Genomic DNA, 20,849 nt, shown 5'->3' with positions numbered 1-20,849 from the left:
AAGTATTTATAGTGGAAACACATTTATGTTGAATGAAGGGATGACTTCACAATCTGATGCCCCTCTAATTTCCTGACATGCACTCTCTCATCCCATGTGGATTGCTGGGTCACAGCATCATCCTATTTGAGATTTGACACATAGAAGAGGTGAAATGGTCTACAGTATGCAGAGAGTGATATGCATTGTGTTGTATATTATAAATTGGTGCCCTGTAAAAGGTGTTTTGTCCAATATTTAAGGAACAGAATTCAGGGCTTTGAAACTTTGATGATGAAACTTTGTAAACAGTATTTTGTTGTCAGTTAGCACTTTGTTACAAACTACAGTCAAAAGTGGCAGATTCCACATTCATGCACTCAAAGGAAACAATAAACAAGTCAATGACTGCATTCACTGCAAGCTGAACATTTCATACCAAACATATATACTATCTGAAAACAACACATTGGTGTCCAGCTGGACTGCATAACAAAATGATAGGATATGATTTGATCTTATAATTACCCTTAAAACAGTTTCTAATCTGTCAAGGCCTGTCAGGAGGTATGATTAGTAAATTCGCAGATGACACCAAAATTGGTGGTATAGTGGACGGTGAAGAAGGTTAACTTAGGGTGCGATGGGACCTTGATCAGATGGGCCGATGGGCTGAGGAGTGGCTGATGGAGTTTAATTTAGATAAATGTGAGGTGTGGCATTTTGTTATGGCAAATCAGGACAGGCCTCATATAATTAATGGTAGGGTCCTGGAGGTGGGAGTGTTGCCAAACGAAAGACCTTGGCACCTTGGGGTGCAGGTTCACAGTTCCTTGAAGGTGGATTCACAAGACAGTGTAGTGGAGGAGGTGTTTGGTACATTTGCCCTTATTGGTCATTGCATTGAGAATAGGAGTTGGGATATCATGTTATAGCTGTACTGGACATTGATAAGGCCACGTTTTGAATATTGCATTCAATTCTGGTCTGCCTGCTTTGGGAAAGATGTTGTTAAATTTGAGAGAGTGCAGAAAAGATGTAGAAGGATGATGCTAGGTTTGGAGGGTTTGAGCTATAGGGAGAGGTTCAATAGGCTGGGGCTGTTTTTCTGGAGCATCGGAAATTGAGTAGTGTCCTTATGGAGATTTATAAGATCATGAGGGTATGGATAGGGTGAATTACCAAAGCCTTTTTTCTAGAGTAGGGGAGTCCAAAACTAGAGGGCATCTGTTTAAAGTGAAAGGGGAAAGTTTAAAAGGGACTTAAGGGAAAACCTTTTCAAGCAGAGGGTGATGCCCTGAAATGAGCTGCCAGAGGAAGTAGTGGAGGCTGGTATAATTAAAACATTTAGAAGGCATCTGGGTTGGTACTTGCATAGGAAAGATTTAGACAGATATTGGCCAAATATTGGCAAATGGGACCAGATTAATTCAGGATATCTAGTTGGCTTTGTTGAGTTGAACCTAAGGGCTTGTTTCTGTGCTGTATGAGTCTGACTTTTGGTGCTTTTGTACAGCCTGCAAAGAAAACTCAAAGTTATTCCAAACCAATAGACTGACATCTCTGGCTGTTGTTTGGAGCAAGTTACATGAATCATCACTGGGAATGTTGACGGGTAACACCTCAAAACAGACAGGAATAATAAATCTCAAAAATGGAAATGAACAAAATACTTCCCTTTTTAATGTACTTATGTACATTAAAAAGTAATTGTTGTTACATCCGACAAGAGTGGTGGGCTCCTTATTTCCATCGCTAGAAATTCTGCTATTCCTGGGGTTGTCAAAAGCGTTAAAGGGAGTTCAGGAATTTACCTATCTTTTAGACTCAAGTTGAGAAAAAACACAGACCTCGTTTCTGTACTTAACAAGCATGATTATTTATTGCAAATAGATAGATTCTAGCTACTGGTAAACAATTATGAACTGATAATATAAAACTCTACTCGTTAAAACTCTTTCCCTTTATGGAACTCGCCTACACAGATATACGGACAATAAACAAGTTGGATGTCATTGTTGAAAGGAAAGACTGGGAACACAGTTTACTTGTCAACAGGGTTCTCTGAGATGCTTGTCAGGTCTTATTGTCCTTGATCTTTTCTAGTTGGTTTCACTTGCTCGCAGAAGGAACAGAATGACTTGTTCACTCTAATAAATCCCTGATTTATTGGTTAAAGCCATAGGTTGCAGCAATTGATGAAGGGAAATATTTTGGCTTTATTCAAGGTGAAAGTGTTTTTTACTGCACAGCAAAGGGCACGTCCTATCTTTACAGAGGTCCAATTACTTGTGAGCACACATTCACGCACGCAAACTGTTCAGCTACCTGGGAACCAAACACATACTTGGCCGCAGACAGAAAGCCTTTGCCATAGATAACTGGTCCACAGTCCACATAGATTTCCACAGACAAATCAATAACTTATTGCCAGCCAAATTTCCCTTTGTGCACATCCCCTTGTCCCCAGCTCATTTATAGTAATCTTCCCCACTACTTAAACAAGCAGCAGCACTTATAATAAGTGATGGTAGCTTACTTTTAAAAAAATGTAGGAATCATTTCCATCATCCTTCGTTTTTAACACAGACTTTTCCCCATTTCTGTCTACAGTCAAAATTACAGAACTATAGAGAGATATGGTCTTTACATTGTTGACTATAAGCATTGTGTTAACCTTACTATGAATAGGTTTATGTTGATGAATTAATGCTGAAAATGTGTTGCTGGAAAAGTGCAGCAGGTCAGGCAGCATCCAAGGAGCAGGAGAATCGATGTTTCGGGCATGAGCCCTTCTTCAGGAATTCATCAGTGCCTGTTGATGAATTAATATTAACCTTTCAATGTATGTTCTATATTTTCACAGGAGCTTACTATGAGTTTCTACCTTATATTCTGATGGGAAGTTTGACCATATTTTCAGCACTTCTGATCTTGTTACTGCCTGAAACAATAAATTTCCCCCTCCCAGACACCATTGACCAGATGCAGAGAATGAAAGGGTAAAAGTAGTCTCTATGATTCAGGTTTTTTAAACTTTCTGTCCTAAGTGATCATGCAATGTTTTAATGTTGAATATTTCCCAGGTGCTTCACAGAAACCAAAGAACGGCATTAATTCACCATAATTATGTGGTGAAAAGACCAGATAAATACATGTCTTCTTCATATAGGCAGAGATTCAAAGAGATAGGGTATTTAGAGACAGAGTGGCAGGGCGAGAGGGAAGGGAGCAGGTCAAGATTAGATAATCAGAAGAAGATACATTGGTTTGGAGAAAATTACAGTGTTTTGGTGAGGAGAAGTTGTGGGTGGATTTGTATATAAGATTGTGAATATTAAACAGAATCCACAATCGAACAAAGTGTAAATATAGAGTCAAGCCATGTGGCGCTAGAAAAGCACAGCCGGTCAGGCAGCATACGAGATGCAGGAGAATCGACATTTTGAGCATAAGCTCTTCAACAGGAGTAAGTTTGGGGGGGGGGGCAGCCAAGGGGGCTGAGAGATAAATGAGAGGGTAGCGGGGTCGATGGGAGGTAGCTAGGAATGTGATAGGTAGATGAAGGTGGGGGTTGATGGTGATAGGTCAGAGAGGAGGGTGGAGTGGAGAGGTGGGAAGGAAGACACAGTACAAGCAGGCAGTGCCAAGTTAGACAGTTGGATCTGGGATAAGAGGGTGGTAGGAATTGAGGAATTGACAACGATCCTGTGCGGTTGGAGGGTCCCAAGGTGGAAGATGAGGTATTCTTCCTCCAGGCGTCAGGTGGTTAGGATTTGGCAGGGGAGGAGATCCTGGAGATGTTCACCCGATGCTTGAAAGGAAGATCACCTCATCTTCCACCTTGGACCATCCAACCACCCAGGATCAATGCCAATTCCACCAGTTTCCTCATTTCCTCTCCCCCCGCATTATCCCAGATCCAAACCTCCAACACAGCACTGCCCTCTTGAACAGTCCTACCTGTCTGTCTTCCCTCCCACCTATCCGCTCCACCCTCCACTCCGACCTATCACCATCACCCCCCACCTTCATCTACCTATCGTATTCTTAGCTACCTCCACCCCAGCCTCACCCCCCTCCCATTTATCTCTCATGGACCACCCCCCCCGATTCCTGATGAACAGCTTACGCTCAAAACGTCAGATACGCCTGACCGGCCGTGCGTTTTCAGCACCGCGTCTTGACTCTGATCTCCAGCATCTGCATTCCTCACTTTTCCAAAGTGTCAATATACCTCAGTAAGGAAGGAATAATAGGTGAGTAAAGTGCTGTAGAGAACAGGATGCATATTGTAAAGCTTGGGATAATTTGGTGCTTATGGTGCAGATTGCAGCAATGAAGGCACCTCCTTTAGGAACCCTCCGCTTGCTGTGATCAGATCCTCCAATGAGATTGGATGAGAGCGGCTTCTGATAAAGGAGAGAAAGGGGGAGCAAAGGATATTGTTCCGCGGAATTTATCGCTCTTACTCTGTGTGATCAAATGCAATTTTTTTTTCAAACACTAGCTGGGTAATGTGATCTCATTTTCAAAGTGTGTCAACTGACGCATCCATCTTAGCAGCATAATCCTTGAAAATGCAACATTACTGTTGCTAAAGCGAGTGTCATTTGCTTTGCTAAGCGTTCTCCACAAAATAATCAAGATAAATATCTGTGCAGTCAATTTTATTATAAATTAGTATTTTTGAAAATGCATCTTCACAACACTAGCCTGATTTTTTTCTAATTTCTAGTCAGCCTGCCCATTTACTATTGAATGTGGATGGTTTGTGATTTTTTTTTCTCTCTCATTTGAGTTGAGTTCCTATTACCCTGAACTTGATTGAGGAATGTAGATCCCACAAGTGCAAAGTCTGAACCCCATTATCCCTCCCAAACTATAATTTTTTTGTATTCTTTTGCTAACACAGTTGATATAAATCACTGTAGAACTTTATGTTAAAGGCAATATGTAAATGTTTTTTGCACTTTACTCATGTGAGGTGAATCCAGACGCGGAAAGGAGGCCAGTGAGAGGAATCAAGTCTCAGAGCTGAGGCCAGTGGGGGGAAATCCATTCCCTAGCAGAGGCCAGTGAGGGGAATCCAGTCCCAGAGCTGAGGCCAGTGAGGGGAATCCAGTCTTAGAGCAAAGGCTAGTGAGGGGAATCCAGTCCCGGAGCGGGAGTCAGCAGGGGAATTTAGTCCCAACGCGGAGGCCAGTGAGGGAAATCCAGTCCCAGATCGGAGGCCTGTGATGGGAAGCAGACCCAGAGCGGAGGGGAATCCAGTCCTGGAGGGGAGGCCGGCGAAGGGAGTCAAGTCTGGAGCGGGGGCCAGTGAGGGGAATTCAGTCCCAGAGAAAACTTACATTGGAGCAACTGAGAACCAGTGCAGAGTGGAGTGGAGTGGAGCAGGGACAGTTACTGGAGTGGGGTCTAGCGTGTGTGCTCATGTGGAAGCCCCTGTGTTCAGCTACTGTAATGTAATGTTTATTTGAAATTTCTTTATATGACTGTAATTGACTATCTTTTTAACTATGTCTTATTTCTTTGTCATTCCTCTTTTTGTATCTAAGATTTGTACCTCGGTACTTGTACCTCAGATAGCATCATAAGAGGTGACATTGTAAAATGTTTCATGTACTTCTGTACATCTGTATGTTGAGTACACATGACAATAAAGGAAATTCTATTCGTTCTATTTAAAATAAAACATGAAAACACTGCTGGAAAAACTGCAAGTGCCAAGATCATTATGACTGAGTGGATTTAGTTCTAAATAAGTAACTTGGGCATTCACTGACATGTTTCAGTACTGCAATTCCCTCATACAGGAACCAGATTGGAATGGCTTAGCATATGATTATATAAATTTCTGTGAAAATCTCATGTTTGTGCACGATCCACCTCTTCTTTGGAATGATCATGTATTAGAGCATTGGCACACTACATTTTCATACAACCTGATACTGAGCATTTTTGAATTAATGAAATAAAGCAAAAAAAAGTGACTGTATCTAGAATTGAAATGTGATAGGAAAATTACAGATAATGTCTATTCCTTTACACAGTTGTTGTTTATTGCAGATTCAAAAATGCTTGGATCCACCGATACTATCTTAATACAAATGAAACAACCACAGAAGTTAATTGTATGGCTATTAAGAAAGAGGAACTTTGACCCAGTTTTGGTGAAAGATCTCAGCAATGGAGCACTGGATGTTCATCATTTATTTTCAATTTATGCCACAGTGTTCACTGTATGGTAAGTATATTTAAAAATGCAACATAGACAATCCATGGCCATAGTCAAATTCTCAAATGCTAAGCATGCAGCATTATTTCATATGTTATACAAGATTTTACTAAAAACTTCACCGGCCTGGACTTTTTATGAGGTCTTAGCCAAACAGTTTGTTGCATTTTTTTTATTAACTTACATCTCATTGCCTCTGCTCATTGGATAGGTTCCTCCTGATCATACAATTTTGCTAAAGACACTGAAACAAACATCAGCACCAGAGAAATAAAATTATTTCAGTCAGTGCTTTTTGCTATCTGTCAACTGTCCCCTCAGCTCCATTCAACCAACTTTGGGTCTAAATCTCACTGTTGGGATAAAATTAGAAATATGTTTTCAGATTAGAACTTGGAGCATAAATGTTATTCAGTTCAGCATTCAATTAAATCATGATTGACATTAACTTTAACTCCATCTATTCAACCACCTCCTGATACTCCTTATTTGTCATGCTTAAGTAAAACCTATCATTTTCAGCTTATACATTTTGTGAGTAAGAGTTGAAGGTTTCAACTGCCTTGTATTCATTTATGAAGTCCACTGGCATTTATTGCCCATTGTTAATTCCCTTTGGTACTGTAATTATCTACATGCTTGAACAGCAGCAGTCCATGTGGTGCAGGTACATCCACAGAGCTGGCTGGGACAATTTCCTGGGATTTTGACCTATGATTCTAAGTGAGGAATGTGTGAGACACGGAGGGACCATGCAAAGAGCAGAAGTATGCCAATCAGCCATTCAAACCTGTTCCGCCATTCCATATGATTATATCTATTTGTTTGCATTTTGAACTGTACATTCCCATCTACCCAGGATAACCTTTGATTATGTTTTAATAATATTCAATGACCTTCTGTCCGTCATCTTCTGAGGCAGAGAGCTCCAAAATCGCAAGACCCTCTGAGAGAGGAAAAAAAAATCTCGTCATCACTGTTCTAAAAGGCTGGCCCCTGATTTTTAAACAGTACCCCTATTTCAAAACTTATCCGCAAGAGGAAAGACCCTTTCCACATCCACCTTGTCAAGATGATTAAGTGTGCAGGTTTGGAAGATGCTGTCAAAGGAGGCTTGGTGAATTGCTGTAGTGAATCATGTAGATGATGCTAAGCCTCTTCATCCAAGTTGGAACTACACTCATCCAAGCAAGTGGAGAATATTGCCCTTGTGTGTTGTAAATGGTGAACAAGTTCTGGGGAGTAAAGAAGTGAGTTGCTCACAACAGAATGCCTAACATCACCACTGAGGTCTGCTTATGTCTAATTTCAGACTTATGCCTCTTAATTCTGCTCTCTCCCACCAAAAGAAATAATTTCTCTCTGTCTACCTTGTCAAATTGTTTAATTATTTTAAGCATTTCACTTGGATCTTCCACATTAAAGGGAATTCAAGTCTGGTCTATAGAATCTTGACTCATCATTTCAGTACTCAGCTCTGGCATATTTATGCTTCAGGGGATATTTTGGTAACTCCCTCCAAGTCTTGTAGCTTTTTCTATTACAAATCTATTTTTTTATAATTCCTGCACCTGGCGATGCATGAGGCAGACAAAACACGTGCTTAGATCTGTTACTATGTCTAGGCTTTCTCATTGCCAAGAGGCTACACCCTTCATAAAGCATGAGTGACCAGGAGAGTTTTCTGCTCTCACTGCTTGCCGTAGAAGCATTAGAAATACTTAGAGATTGGTATCAGTCTGTTTGGTCATTCCTGATGAAGGACTCTGGCCCGAAACGTTGAATTTCCTGTTCCTTGGATGCTGCCTAACCTGCTGTGCTTTAACCAGCAACACATTTTCAGATCAGTCTGTTTGGCCACATTACAAATGTATCTTCCATGGTCACCAAATCCTGAAGTGGCACTCAAACCTGAAGATTTGGCTGTGAGGCAGAGAAGCTATGCACTGCACAAGATCTCCACATCCCAAATCTCCCCAGAAGAGTTCTGATCACTTCTTCACACTTCTTCTTTCTTGTATTGCAATAGATTCTTTTGTCAGTATTGCTGGTCTTCCACCTGTTCCAAATCCCCTGTCCATTTAAAGTTATTTTTATTATTTATCTCCTGGTGATGCCCATCTTGTAACCAGTCCCAGTGATTATGAGATCTCAGTGAAGATCGTTATATTACAGCCTGTATTTGTGGTTAGTGCCTCTAATTTGCTTGTTTTATCTCCCATGCTTGTTCTTTTGGTTTTTATTTCATGAAGTGATCCTTCTAAGCCTTTTTGACCTGAGATTGTTTTTCTCAAAATTTCAACTATTCTATTCATAATTTGTCACCATTTCTGTTTTCATTTTTATCAGTTCTTTTGGTTTCCTTACTTTTTCTGCATCTGAGCTATTTCTATACCATTTGTGACCTGGAGTATGTTTTTTATCCAAAGTTTTATCATAACAGCTACACTGTCATGCAGCAAAGCTAATGTTCCCACACAAGTATATGTGAATCAGCCTCTTTAATTCATGGTCCATGTGTTCTAATTTGAAGAGCCTGCATTTTAAAAAAAAGGCAGCACGCTATAATAAAGAACATATCTTGCAGTCTTCCCTTGCTTTCCTCCTTAGATGATTTTTGCTTCACTTTTTATTTCTCCCTGGGCATTCCTGACTCAAAATTTGCATTCAATAACAATGTGACAACACTCATCACACACTGATCTCAAAGGAAGTTGAGTACAGTGATCTTATCATCACCAAGACATTAATTTCACATTGGCCGAACACCTTCAATTTGAAAATGACAATTCAAGAGATCGGCAGGTATCTAACAATAATGAAATCACCAAGCCAGATTTGCAACCTATCATAATGAAGATTTCTCATAATCAGTAAACTCATAAGTAAAATATTATTGCTGCCTCACAGCGCCAGAGACCTGGGTTCAATTCCCACCTCAGGTGACTAACTATGTGGAGTTTGCACATTCTCCCCGTGTCTGCGTGGGTTTCCGCCGGGTGCTCCGGTTTCCTCCCACAGTCCAAAAATGTGCAGGTTAGATGAATTGGCCATGCTAAATTGCCTGTCGTGTTAGGTGAAGGGGTAAATGTAGGGGAATGGGTCTGGGTGGGTTGCGCTTCAACGGGTCAGTGTGGACTTGTTGGGCCGAAGGGCCTGTTTCCACACTCTAAGTAATCTAAGTAATCTAATCTAATCTAAATTTACAGAGGGCAAAATAAAGATTGGTTTATGCACACTAGAAGCTGGAATATATTAAACCAAGTTTTTTTTTAAAGAAAGATATTAATTTTCTATTATAATTGAAATAAAAAATATATTTTGTAATGTTGGAAGTCTGTTGCAGAGGGCATCAAGTCATAGAATCATACAGCACGGAAACAGGCCCTTAGGTCCAACTAATCCATGTCCAACATGATCCCAAACTAAACTAGTCCCACATGCATGCTCCTCGCCCATATTCTGCCCAACCTTTCCTATTCATGTATTTATCTAAGTGACTTTTAAATGTTGTGAGTTTGCTCACATCCACCAGTTCCATGGGAATTTCAACCCACATACAAACCCACCCTCCGCGTAAAAAAATTGCCCTCATGTCTTTTTTAAATCTCTGTCCTTTTGCCTTAAAATTATGCCCCCGACTATGCTCTGCCCTCGTTTCTGCTTAATGTTTCAGTGTTGAGGAAGTTCCTGTAAATACAGAGATTTTTGAAGGTTACCATACATGTTCAGAGGAGAGGAGAATCACTGACAATAACATTTGGGTTTCTGCATTTAACTGCACACAGGTAAAGGCTGGACATTTTTTTCCCACCCATGCTAAAGTTAAAACAAAATATGCGTTCTATTGTTCAAAATACTATTACATAATTGGAGTGATAACAGACACAAAATATTATGGCTGAAATGAAAAAGAGCAGAGAAGATTACATTAATGATCAACAACATGAAGGTGACCATTTTTTGAATTGAAGCATTGTAATGTACCTTGTGCAAATATTTTGGGTCAGTGTCTAGAGACTATCTCAGACATGGTGCACATTGTAAACATAATTTCTTTAAACATTATTCGTCTTCCAGAACTAGATCTAGATGATTGCTGGCAGCCATTATTTGGTTATGTTGATAATGCTTGGTTTATTCTTATTTCATTTTCCTTCATTCTTTTAAGCAATGTTTTTGCTATGATCGCAGGATGATTATTTATTCTCCTTAGGGAGTTTGATTATGAAATATGCAATAATGGATAATTGAATATAAATAATTCAACTGTTTTTGAGTGTTTTAATTGTTAAGGTAAATTGTAAGAGTCTAACTTGATGTACGGAATTCAATGAAACCTCTTCACTTATTTAGCAACTAATTTCTATAATTAATTTAGACTTAAAACAGTAATTGAAAATGATGTAGGACTACTATGAACTTAATTTTGTCTGGAATTTACTTGCAAGTTCAATGCAAACCTAGATTACACCTTTTTAAGTGAATAGATGTTTATGTTTATACCTTTATTCTTGATGTGGAGATGCCAGTGTTGGACTGGGTTGGACAAAGTTAAAAATCACATAGCACCAAGTTATAGTCCAACAGGTTTAATTGAAAGTACTAGCTTTCAGAGCACTGCTCCTTCGTCAGGTAACTAGTTACCTGACAAAGGAGCAGCACTCCAAAGGCTAATACTTCCAAATAAACCTGTTGGACTATAACTTGGTGCTGTGTGATTTTTAACTTTGTTTTACTTTGTTTAATAATATATCACAGTTCGCAGTTTTGAGGCAAACTTATCCAGCTCATGTGACCATAATGTCATTTGTTCTAAATAATTTCCTCATGAGTGATTGTACCTCCTGACTGTAGAGAAATGCTCTTTAATATAAATAAATATGATTTAACAATAAATTAAGTTTATTTTGACTCAAATGAAATTAATCATTGTACAGAGACATCTTTATTCCAACTGTGCTGTATTTTTCTGAGGTTGTTGGTTTCCTGAGAGCTCCACACTTTTCAAATGCTAATCCTATTCATTTCCCAATTCTCTATTTTATTGATACAGACGTGTTCTAATTTTGTAATCAGTTCCTTTCAATCTATATCTGAAAAATGTGTTGCTGGAAAAACGCAGCAGGTCAGGCAGCATCCAAAGCGCAGGAGAATTGACGTTTTGGGCATAAGCCCTTCTTCAGGAATGAGGAGGGTGTGCCAAGCAGGCTAAGATAAAAGGTAGGGAGGAGGGACTTAGGGGAGGGGCGTTTGGAATGCGATAGGTGGAAGGAGGTTAAGGTGAGGGTGATAGGCCGGAGAGGGGGTGGGGGCGGAGAGGTCTGGAAGAAGTTTGCAGGTTAGGAAGGCTGTGCTGAGTCCGAGGGTTGGGACTGAGGTAAGGTGGGGAGTGGGGAAATGAGGAAGCTGGAGAAATCTGCATTCAACCCTTGTGGTTAGAGGGTTCCTAGGCAGAAGATGAGGCGCTCTTCCTCCAGGCGTCATGTTGCCATGATCTGGCGATGGAGAAGGTCAAGGACCTGCATGTCCTTGATGGAGTGGGAGGGAGGGTTAAACCATGACCATGGCAACACAACGCCTGGAGGAAGAGCGCCTCATCTTCCGCGTAGGAACCCTCCAACCACAAGGGATGAATGCAGATTTATCTAGCCTCCTCATTGCCCCTCCCCCCACCTTATCTCAGTCCCAACCCTCGGACTCAGCACCGCCTTCTTGACCTGCAATCTTCTTCCAGACCTCTCCGTCCCCACTCCCTCTCTGGCCTATCACCCTCACCTTAACCTCCTTCCACCTATTGCATTCCCAACACCCCTCCCCCAACTCCCTCCTCCCTATCTTTTATCTTAGCCTGCTTGGCACACCTTCCTTATTCCTCAAGAAGGACTTATGCCCGAAACGTCAATTCTCCTACTCCTTGGATGCTGCCTGACCTGCTCGACCATCTGCAGTCCTCATTTTCTCCTTTCAATCAATATGGAAACCATAGTAATATATGTGAACTCTCATTAACAAGGACATCGGCATATGCCTACATTAAAATGAGATGATTTTGCACATTCCACTCTCTCTGCCCTTATTCGTCATAGCAACCTGAAAACCAAGTCATCCAAATCAGTCAACTTTTCCACTCTGACTCTCCCCAATCTTGTTTGTACAACCTGCCTCACAATTTTCACCCCATCAACTTTACCAATGTCCACTTCAACCCATATTTTGCCAGCTTCCTCTTTCATAATAAATATTCATACTAACTAGTCATCATGCCTTGCCATGTATTTTGCCATATACTTTTAAAATACATCACTGTCTGTTCCACAAATAGGCCCCACCCAACTCTTTCTATCCACTTATTATTTATATGCTGTCAGAAGATTTTTATGTTACATTTTATGTTATATGTTAACTTCATTATTCTCTCTTTTTCTCTTTTTGGCAGTTTTATTTCCCTCTTCACCTTATCCCCTCAATATATTGCTTTTAGCCTTGCTTAAAGTTTAAGCTTAAAAATTTAAACGGACGTGTTATATATCTTTTATTTTGTTGCTTTACATTTTATATTTCCTTTGTAATTAAAGGAACTCTGACCTGGGTCCCCACTCTCCCCCAGTTCCTCTGTTCTTGAAGTAGATTGAGTCTTCACTTGAATCAGTTCTACCTCAATGATCACCCATTGGTCGCCATGTTTTCCTGTCAGTCTTTGATTCAATTTTATGCTGATTACATCTCCTCTTATCCCATTAAAATCATCTGTCTTCCAATTTCCAAGTTCAACTTTAGCTTGTTCCTCCTGTTGTTATTACTATTCTGAGCCTTATCTTTCAGTGATTACCCTTCCCTTGTGTTCTTTGATAGACATTCATTTTCATAGAATGGAATCATAGGATCCCTGCAGTGTGGAAACAGGCCATTTGGCCCAACAAGTCCACATCGACTCTGCAAAGAGCATCTAATCCAAACTCATGCTCTCTACTTATAACCCTAGGCGTCCCTGAACACTATAGGCAATTTAGCATAGCCCATCCACCTAACCTGCGCATCTTTGGACTGTGGGAGGACATGCAGTGTAAACTCCACAAGACGGTCATCTGAGGCTGGATTTGAACACGGGTCCCCAGCACTGGGAGGCAGCAGTGCTTACCACTGAGTCACTATGGCGTTCTACTTGTCTGACTTCATTCCCCCATCCCAGATCCAACAATACCTCCTGCCTAGTTGCAGACTAGCCAAGATGGTTTGCCTGAACTCATTTTAGAAATTCCTCCTCTTTCATTAGGCAGGATATAATTTATTCAAGACTAATTGTGAAGGTGGGCATAAAGGCAGGAGGGACTTCTGAGCAGGAGCAGGGCAGATCCAGCCCATTTTCTTCGCAATACTCATGCATGCACGAAGAACCAAATGTTTCTCAGTTGGCCGAAGGAAGTTTTAAAACCCATCTGGATCATTCTAACTCCAACATCTTGAACCATATTTAAAAGGAAACTTGACAGCACCCACTCAACAAGCTCGCAACATTACACAACCTCTGCTCATCACTCCAGCCAACCCCTGGAGATGTCAATGACCAGGAAAAAAGTTTGCAGATGTCTCCCTCGTGGTTCTCATTAAAGCTGTCTGGGAGAGAAGGTGTATAGTTTTCCCAGTGGATGGCAACAGGAGAACATCCCAACTGAGGAAGGCAGCCTGGATAAGAGGGATTGCAGAGGTGGCAGTTCAGGAGACCAGGCTCATTGATGTGTCACAACTCAGAGAGAGGTGCATTGGAAATCAAGCACCACTACTCCATGAGGGGTACCAAAAATGTAAATGTCTTATTTTGTCATCAAAATAATCAATGTGTTTCCTTTCATTACTGCTGCCTAGTGCAAAACAGACTTTCATCAAGTTTCTTCAATAAACTCAAAAAAAATCATAATTAAGAATAAAGTTAATCTTTAAAAATGTGACAAATTTAAGATACTATTCTGACTTGTATCCCCTTAATCCAACACACATATATTCATAGACAGCCATGACAACATAACCCAGCTCTTCAGAGTGTAATAGGTCTGAGAAATTTGTAGCAAAGAGCACCATAGTTCATCAAGAGTTCAAACAATAGGGTAAAATGAGTTGAGTTCTTATAGTTCCTTAGGTTTCCTGTTAACAAGATAAATTGCTGTAATTGAAAGGAATGCAAGATTCTCAGATCACATTTCAAATTTAACTGGAAATCCATTCGATGTTCTGAAATCTGAAACCTTATCTTTTTCTTCAAACTCATTACTTATGGGAAAGGAGCTTCCTAACAGGTTGTTGTCTAAGGGCATTTTTTTCTTTTACTGACAGAGATCGAGGAAATGTTTTCCTTCTGGAAATGTTCCAGTTGCCATTTTTCAGAAGAGACATAATGTGTTATTTCCCCCCTTGGAGGTCTTTTTCCAACTGACTAAAACTATTGTACTGGAAGATACAACAATTTCAATTTCAGAGGTTGTTGCTAGGAAACCTCCAGTACTGGACCCTCCCGAAATCCCTTCTTTTGGTCAACCGTTGCAGGTCATAAAACAATCTCTTATCTCTCTGTTAAAATATTTTTCCCCAAAGTCACTTGGTTTTCTTTAAATAGCAGCCATTCCAAAGTTCTCCTCGACTTTGAGTTCCTAAAAGTCCTATGGTAAATCCTTTGTAACTGAGGAAATTGTCCAAATTTTCCATTTTCACTTTCTCAAAATTGGTAAATAATATGTATTGCCAGCAACCACATAATGAAGGATGAACTGCTGCTCTCTGACTCAGTATATAAAACAGTCTGCCCAAAGCTTCCCGTACCTATAAGTGTGAGTCAGCATTGTAAGACTGGCAACGTAGAGTCTGTCACACAAAAGGTTGGGTGGCAGGTATCTCCATCAGATGCCCTGTGTGTGATCAATGTCTATCACTTCATTACAGCTATCACCACAGTACAATTGGCAGCACAGTGGTTCTGCCCCTCACACATACAGTCATAGAATCAGACAGTCATGCAGCATGTAAACAGACCTTTCAATCCACTCATACACGCCAACCAGATATATTTGAGCCTCTCCCTATAGCTCAAACCCCCAATCCTGGCAACATCCTTGTAAATCTTTTCTGCACTCTTTCAAGTTCAACAACATCCCTCCTAGAGCAGAGCAATTAGAATCGTGTGCAGCATTCTGCAAGTGGCCTTGCCAATGTCCTGTACAGCCACAACATGAAGTTCCAACTCCTGTACTCATCTCCCGCATTTCATATTTAACATACAAAAGGAGTTATCCACCATCAGCTTGTGACCTTTCATCATATGTACATATCAATTTAAATATCTCATAGTTTTCACCAGAGGATTGCATCAGACAAGGATACATCCTCTGAAATACTGCTGTCTCCCAGGCAGCTACCCCTGAAAGATTGTATTTGCCCAGAAAATCATGTTTTATATCTCAGAAATATGCAGAGAGATGCACTTCACATTCTGTGTACAGGAATTTTATTCCATGCTTTAAAATGTCCGCTCTTATGTGTTCAGCAGGTTGTCCGCAATTTCATATACTTTTCTCAAATCAGGCAGCATCCATGCCCAGGGATAACTGATTACACACAGAACAGAGGACCAATACTGGATTAACATATTCAAACATCAAATAAGTAAATGCTACATATTCCAGATTCACCATTAATGCTTCCACACTAAAAGGATTATATTTTACATATACTAGATTAGACTAGGGCAGCACAGTGGCTCAGTGGTTAGCACTACAACCTCACCAGGGACACCAGTTCAATTCCAACCTCGAGTGACTGTATGGAATTTGCACATTCTCTACATGGGTTTCTTCTGGTGCTCAGGTTTCCTCCCATGGTCCAAAGATATGCAGGTCAGGTGGATTGGCCATCCTAAATTGCCCATAGTGTTAGGTGCATTAATAAGAGGCAAATGGTGTCTGGGTGGGTTACTCTTCAGAGGGTCAGTGTTGGGCCAAAGGGCCTAATTCCACACTGTAGGGAATCTAATCTATTTCCTTGGGAATAGATTCAGACATGATTAAATTAGGTCATATTAAACAATATGACAGGCTATTATTTCTGGTCAGGAATAACAGACATAAACTTGAAATCAGAAATAGTGATGACAGGAAGCATGCCTTAAAGAGGAGTTGGCATTGAGAACACTTCATGGCAAAGATTCATAATGTTCTATTAGGTAAATATTTTAAAGGGTTTGGAATCAGATAGGTAAATGATGTTAAGATCTATAATCTAATTGATACAATTTGATAATGATATAATTTCTGTACATATTTCTGCAAGATGGAGGCAAAGTGGCATCGTCTATATCATCTGCTCTCTTCCTTTTCTTTTTTTTTAATTTTCTCATTTTTTGATCATTTCAGTTTTGATATATTTTTAGTTTTTTTTCTACTAACTCACCATTTGGAGGGAGGCTGCAGTAGTAGTGGCGGCTGCATTGAGCTCTTTGAATTTGGTAGTCAGCCAGATATCCAGTCTGACTGAGACAGTGGCCGTGGGCTTGGTTCGGGACTCTTAGTGAGTTCCCAATACCCGGCACGTGGTCCAAAGAGGAGACCAAGAATCGGAACAGGGATCGAGGGGAGGCCATGGATCGGCACACACACTGAAGGACAGACCGTGGATCGGCATGGGACAGAAGGGGTGACCAAGGATCGGCTCGGGGACCAAAAGGGAGACCAAGGATGAACATGGGGACAGGAGGGGAGACTGTGGATCGGTACACACACTGAAGGGGAGACCAAGGATGGACATGGGGACAGAAGGGGAGACTGTGGCTCACTATACACTCCAAAGGGGAGACCGTGGATCAGCACACACACCGAAGGGGAGACCAAAGATTTGCACACACACCGAAAGTGAGACCATGGATCGGCATGCGGTCCAAAGGGAGACCATGAATCAGCACAGGGACAGAAGGGGAGACCGAGGATCGGCATAGGGACTGAAGGGGAGACTGAGCATCAGCACTGGGACTGAAGGGGAGACTGTGGATCAGCACAGGGACAGAAGGGGAGACTGAGGATCGGCACAGGGACATAACGGGTGACCGAGGATCAGTACAGGGACTGAAGGGGAGGCCAAGGCCCGGCGCAGATGCCTGAGTTGCCACGAGCAAATCAACTCAGCGATGGAGGTTCCTCCAATAGGAGCAGAGGAGATTGAGCCAGTGCAGGGAAAATGTGCCAATGCGGAGGAGATTGAGCCCTTGTAGGAAGTGCAATCCCAACATGTCTAAGTACTTCAGAAAAAAATGCAATATTTGAACTTTTAGCTTTATTTCTTTATTTTTCAACTTCATTCTAAGAGGAACTGCAATGTTTAACTTTTAACTTTGTTTCTTATTTCTTTCAACTTTATTCTTGAGTCTTTGCACCTGGATACTCGTACCTACTGATGGTGGCATTGAAACATCTTCACTGTACTTCTCAAGGGGCTGAATTACCTATATTTTTCGTCTTTCTTTTACAATAGTTAGCCGTATTTATGTCGATATATATCCACTAGGTGGCAAAGTGGTCAATTTTCATCATATCTGCCTCACCTAATTAGTTCCGCCTCTGATAGTATGCTTGTTCATTAAACTGCCCATGACGATCCTCAGTGTCCCCTTCAGTCCCTGTGCTGATCCTCAGTCTCACCTTCTGTCCCAGTGCTGATGCTCGGACTCCCCTTCTCAATTTCCACAACACAGGAAAAACCTTCTGTGTGGAATAATTTAAATAACCCTAAAAACTGGCATAGGGATTATGCTAACTTGTGGCCAATCAAGGCAATATAAACAGAGCAGCATTTTCATGCTGAAAAATGTGCTGCTGGAAAAGCGCAGCAGGTCAGGCAGAATCCAAGGAGCAGGAGAATCGACGTTTCGGGCATAAGCCCATCTTCAGGAATGAGGAGCAGTTTCATGCTGCCCGTTCATTTGAATGATGATGCTTGCAGTCTGCACTAACCATGCTGTTCCTTGGCATTATGCATCAGGCATATTGTCTGAAATACTGGGCTGAATTTACCAGACCCCAGAATGAGCAGAGATGTTGGGTGGGGCAGAGAAATGACAAGAAGCTGAACTGGGACATCTTCTGACATTGTTCATGTCTCCCAGAGGAGATAGGATGAGGTACGTATCATCTGCTCACTCCACTAAACCAGGCAGCCAGCTAGCCTAAGTAAACACCCTGTAAAGGTCCTGACAGTGTGATGATCTTATACCAGAAGGGGGAGCTGCTAGCTTCAGGGACACAGTTTCCCTGTGGTAACTTGGTAAGCCACCTCAGCCAGATAATGTCATTGGCAGGAAAGCTAATCCCTATGATTCCAATGACAACACCATCCCCTAACACAAAACCCACCCCAAAATCCACCTCCCACCTATAAGAGTCTTCCTGCTGATTCAGAGGACCTTTTCACCTTAGGGCATTACTTTTTAAAAACTTTATCCTGTTCTTTCATGCTTTAAGGTTTCTGACCTGCAGTAGTAGTGACCTTCTCTCTCTGATTGGGCTGTCAATATCAGATTCTATCCTTAATGTCCAGGAGTCCCAGAAGCAGACAAATCCAGGAAAATCACTAAGCACTGCTGGGAATTGGGACTAGCAAGACCTGGTTGGCACCACAACATCAAAGATTCAAAATCTGCAAGTAACATTCAGTTTGTTCCTTTCTAGGAGTAGGAATGGTAGGTTTGCAACTGTGTTGGGGACGGGAGGGAAGTGAGCAAAGTACAGGATGGATGAAGAGCGCAGGTGTCAGGGTGTGATCAATGGAAGGCATCAATGATGAACTGTTGGGGTTAGTATTATTGTTATTCAAGTGGTAGAGAAAATTTTAATTCCTCTATCTATTCCTGGCTAACTATTCAGGCATGTCAGATAGAACCATCTATGTGTCTCCAACTCTCATTCAGAGTTATGGATTTTTTCAGATTCTGGATGATTACCCATGAGAAGTTTTAATTTTCTCAAGTTCCTGCTAAATCAATTTGGTTTGGACTTCCACATTCTCCTAATTCACAACTCCTTTCTCTTCAGCTGCAACAGCTACCTTCACATAGGAATATCAGGACTTAAATCTGTCTAAATCTTTTGTAACTTACATTCATTTGTCCAACGTCCGTGACACCTAGATCAGTACTATTTGCAAAAATAACTCTGTGAACCTTTGATAAATGTGAAGAATATTCATGACATTCATATGTTTCCCAAGATCCACCACTTTTTACATAGAGTCATAGAGATGTACAGCATGGAAACAGACCCTTCAGTCCAACCCATCCATGCCAACCAGATATCCCAACCCAATCCAGTCCCACCTGCCAGAGCCCAGCCCATATCCCTGCAAACCCTTCCTATTCATATACCCATCCAAATGCCTCTTAAATGTTGCAATTGTACCAGCCTCCACCACATCCTCTGGCAGCTCCTTCCATATACGTACCATCCTCTGTATGAAAAAGTTGCCCTTAGGTCTCTTTTATATCTTTCCCCTCTCACCCTCAACCTATGCCCTCTAGTTTTGGACTCCCCAACCCCAGGAAAAAGACTTTGCCTATTTACCCTATCCATCCCCTCATAATTTTGTAAACCTCCATAAGGTCACCCCTCAGCCTCTACATCTGGCCAATCAGAGTGCATGCCTTTATCCATACTGTATCCTATATCCCAAGGAACTTTCAGTTGCCTCCAACTCCATCCACTTTCAATTTTATTATTAATCATTGTCACTGACCCCGATCAAATGCCTTCTGGAATGTTAAAAAGGTAACCTCCATAGAGGATGCCTTATACACTACATTAGTAATGTCTTCAATGAATTCTACTAAATTAGGTCAGAAATGTTTTTTCTTTTTCAAATCCATTTTGACTTTTCCTGATCAGTTTCTAATGAGCTACAAATATTTACATCAACTGTTTAGGTGCATGAAGAAAATTTACTTTTTTTTAGTTAATAACCTTTGTAGTTTTTTTTCGATTAGATTAGATTCCCCACAGTGTGGAAACAGGCCCTTTGGCCCAACCAGTCCACACCGACCCTTCGAAGAGTAACCCAGCCAGACCCATTTCCCTCTGACTAATGCACCTAACACTATGGGCAATTTAGCATGGCCAATTCACCTGACCTGCACATCTTTGGACTGTGGGAGGAAACCGGAGCACCCAGAGGAAACCCACGCAGGCACGGGGAGAACGTGCAAACTCCACACAGTCACCAGAGGCTGGAATTGAACCTGGGACCTGGTGGTCTGAGGCAGCACTGCTAACCACTTTATCTGTTGGTATGGGTAGCATAATTAAATCTATTGCAGACATCATAAAGTTACAATCATTTAAACTATATGATGTGTTCTTTTTTTTTTATGTATTTTAATAAACCAAGAACTTCTTTTAACCTTAGACAACCTTCTTTTAAGCTTCTAATGCAAGCGACATCATGAAATCTGCCAAGACTGAGCTATTAATATAGTCACACTGACAGCAGTTAGCTTTCCCCACCCACCTTCCTGTCATATTTTCAGCATCACCCCTTGTAAAGAGCTCAAACCTCTCCAATATGGTATACAGATGCAGATGTTGTTATTAGACATTTTCCCATG

General features: G+C 41.1%; 1 protein-coding gene across 6 annotated transcripts in view; it reads left to right on the top strand.

Moving 5' to 3' along the window:
• LOC132823441 (organic cation/carnitine transporter 2-like) overlaps nucleotides 1–20,849 on the top strand; it is a 332,707-nt gene that overhangs the window by 116,063 nt on the left and 195,795 nt on the right. For 4 of the 6 annotated variants that reach the window (XM_060837299.1, XM_060837300.1, XM_060837301.1 and 1 more), the window contains 2 exons: nucleotides 2,846–2,981; nucleotides 6,052–6,229. In XM_060837299.1, the coding sequence (XP_060693282.1) occupies nucleotides 2,846–2,981; nucleotides 6,052–6,145 (230 nt within the window). In that variant the 3' untranslated portion in view covers nucleotides 6,146–6,229. Of the gene's footprint in view, nucleotides 1–2,845; nucleotides 2,986–6,051; nucleotides 6,230–7,142; nucleotides 7,670–20,849 lie in introns of those variants that run through there. The other 2 variants (XM_060837303.1, XM_060837304.1) reach the window with 2 other exon arrangements.

Source organism: Hemiscyllium ocellatum, chromosome 16, assembly GCF_020745735.1.
Source record: "Hemiscyllium ocellatum isolate sHemOce1 chromosome 16, sHemOce1.pat.X.cur, whole genome shotgun sequence".
Classification (NCBI taxonomy): domain Eukaryota; kingdom Metazoa; phylum Chordata; class Chondrichthyes; order Orectolobiformes; family Hemiscylliidae; genus Hemiscyllium; species Hemiscyllium ocellatum.
The sequence above is the reverse complement of the archived record's forward strand: the minus strand, read 5'-3'. Positions and strand labels throughout refer to the sequence as shown.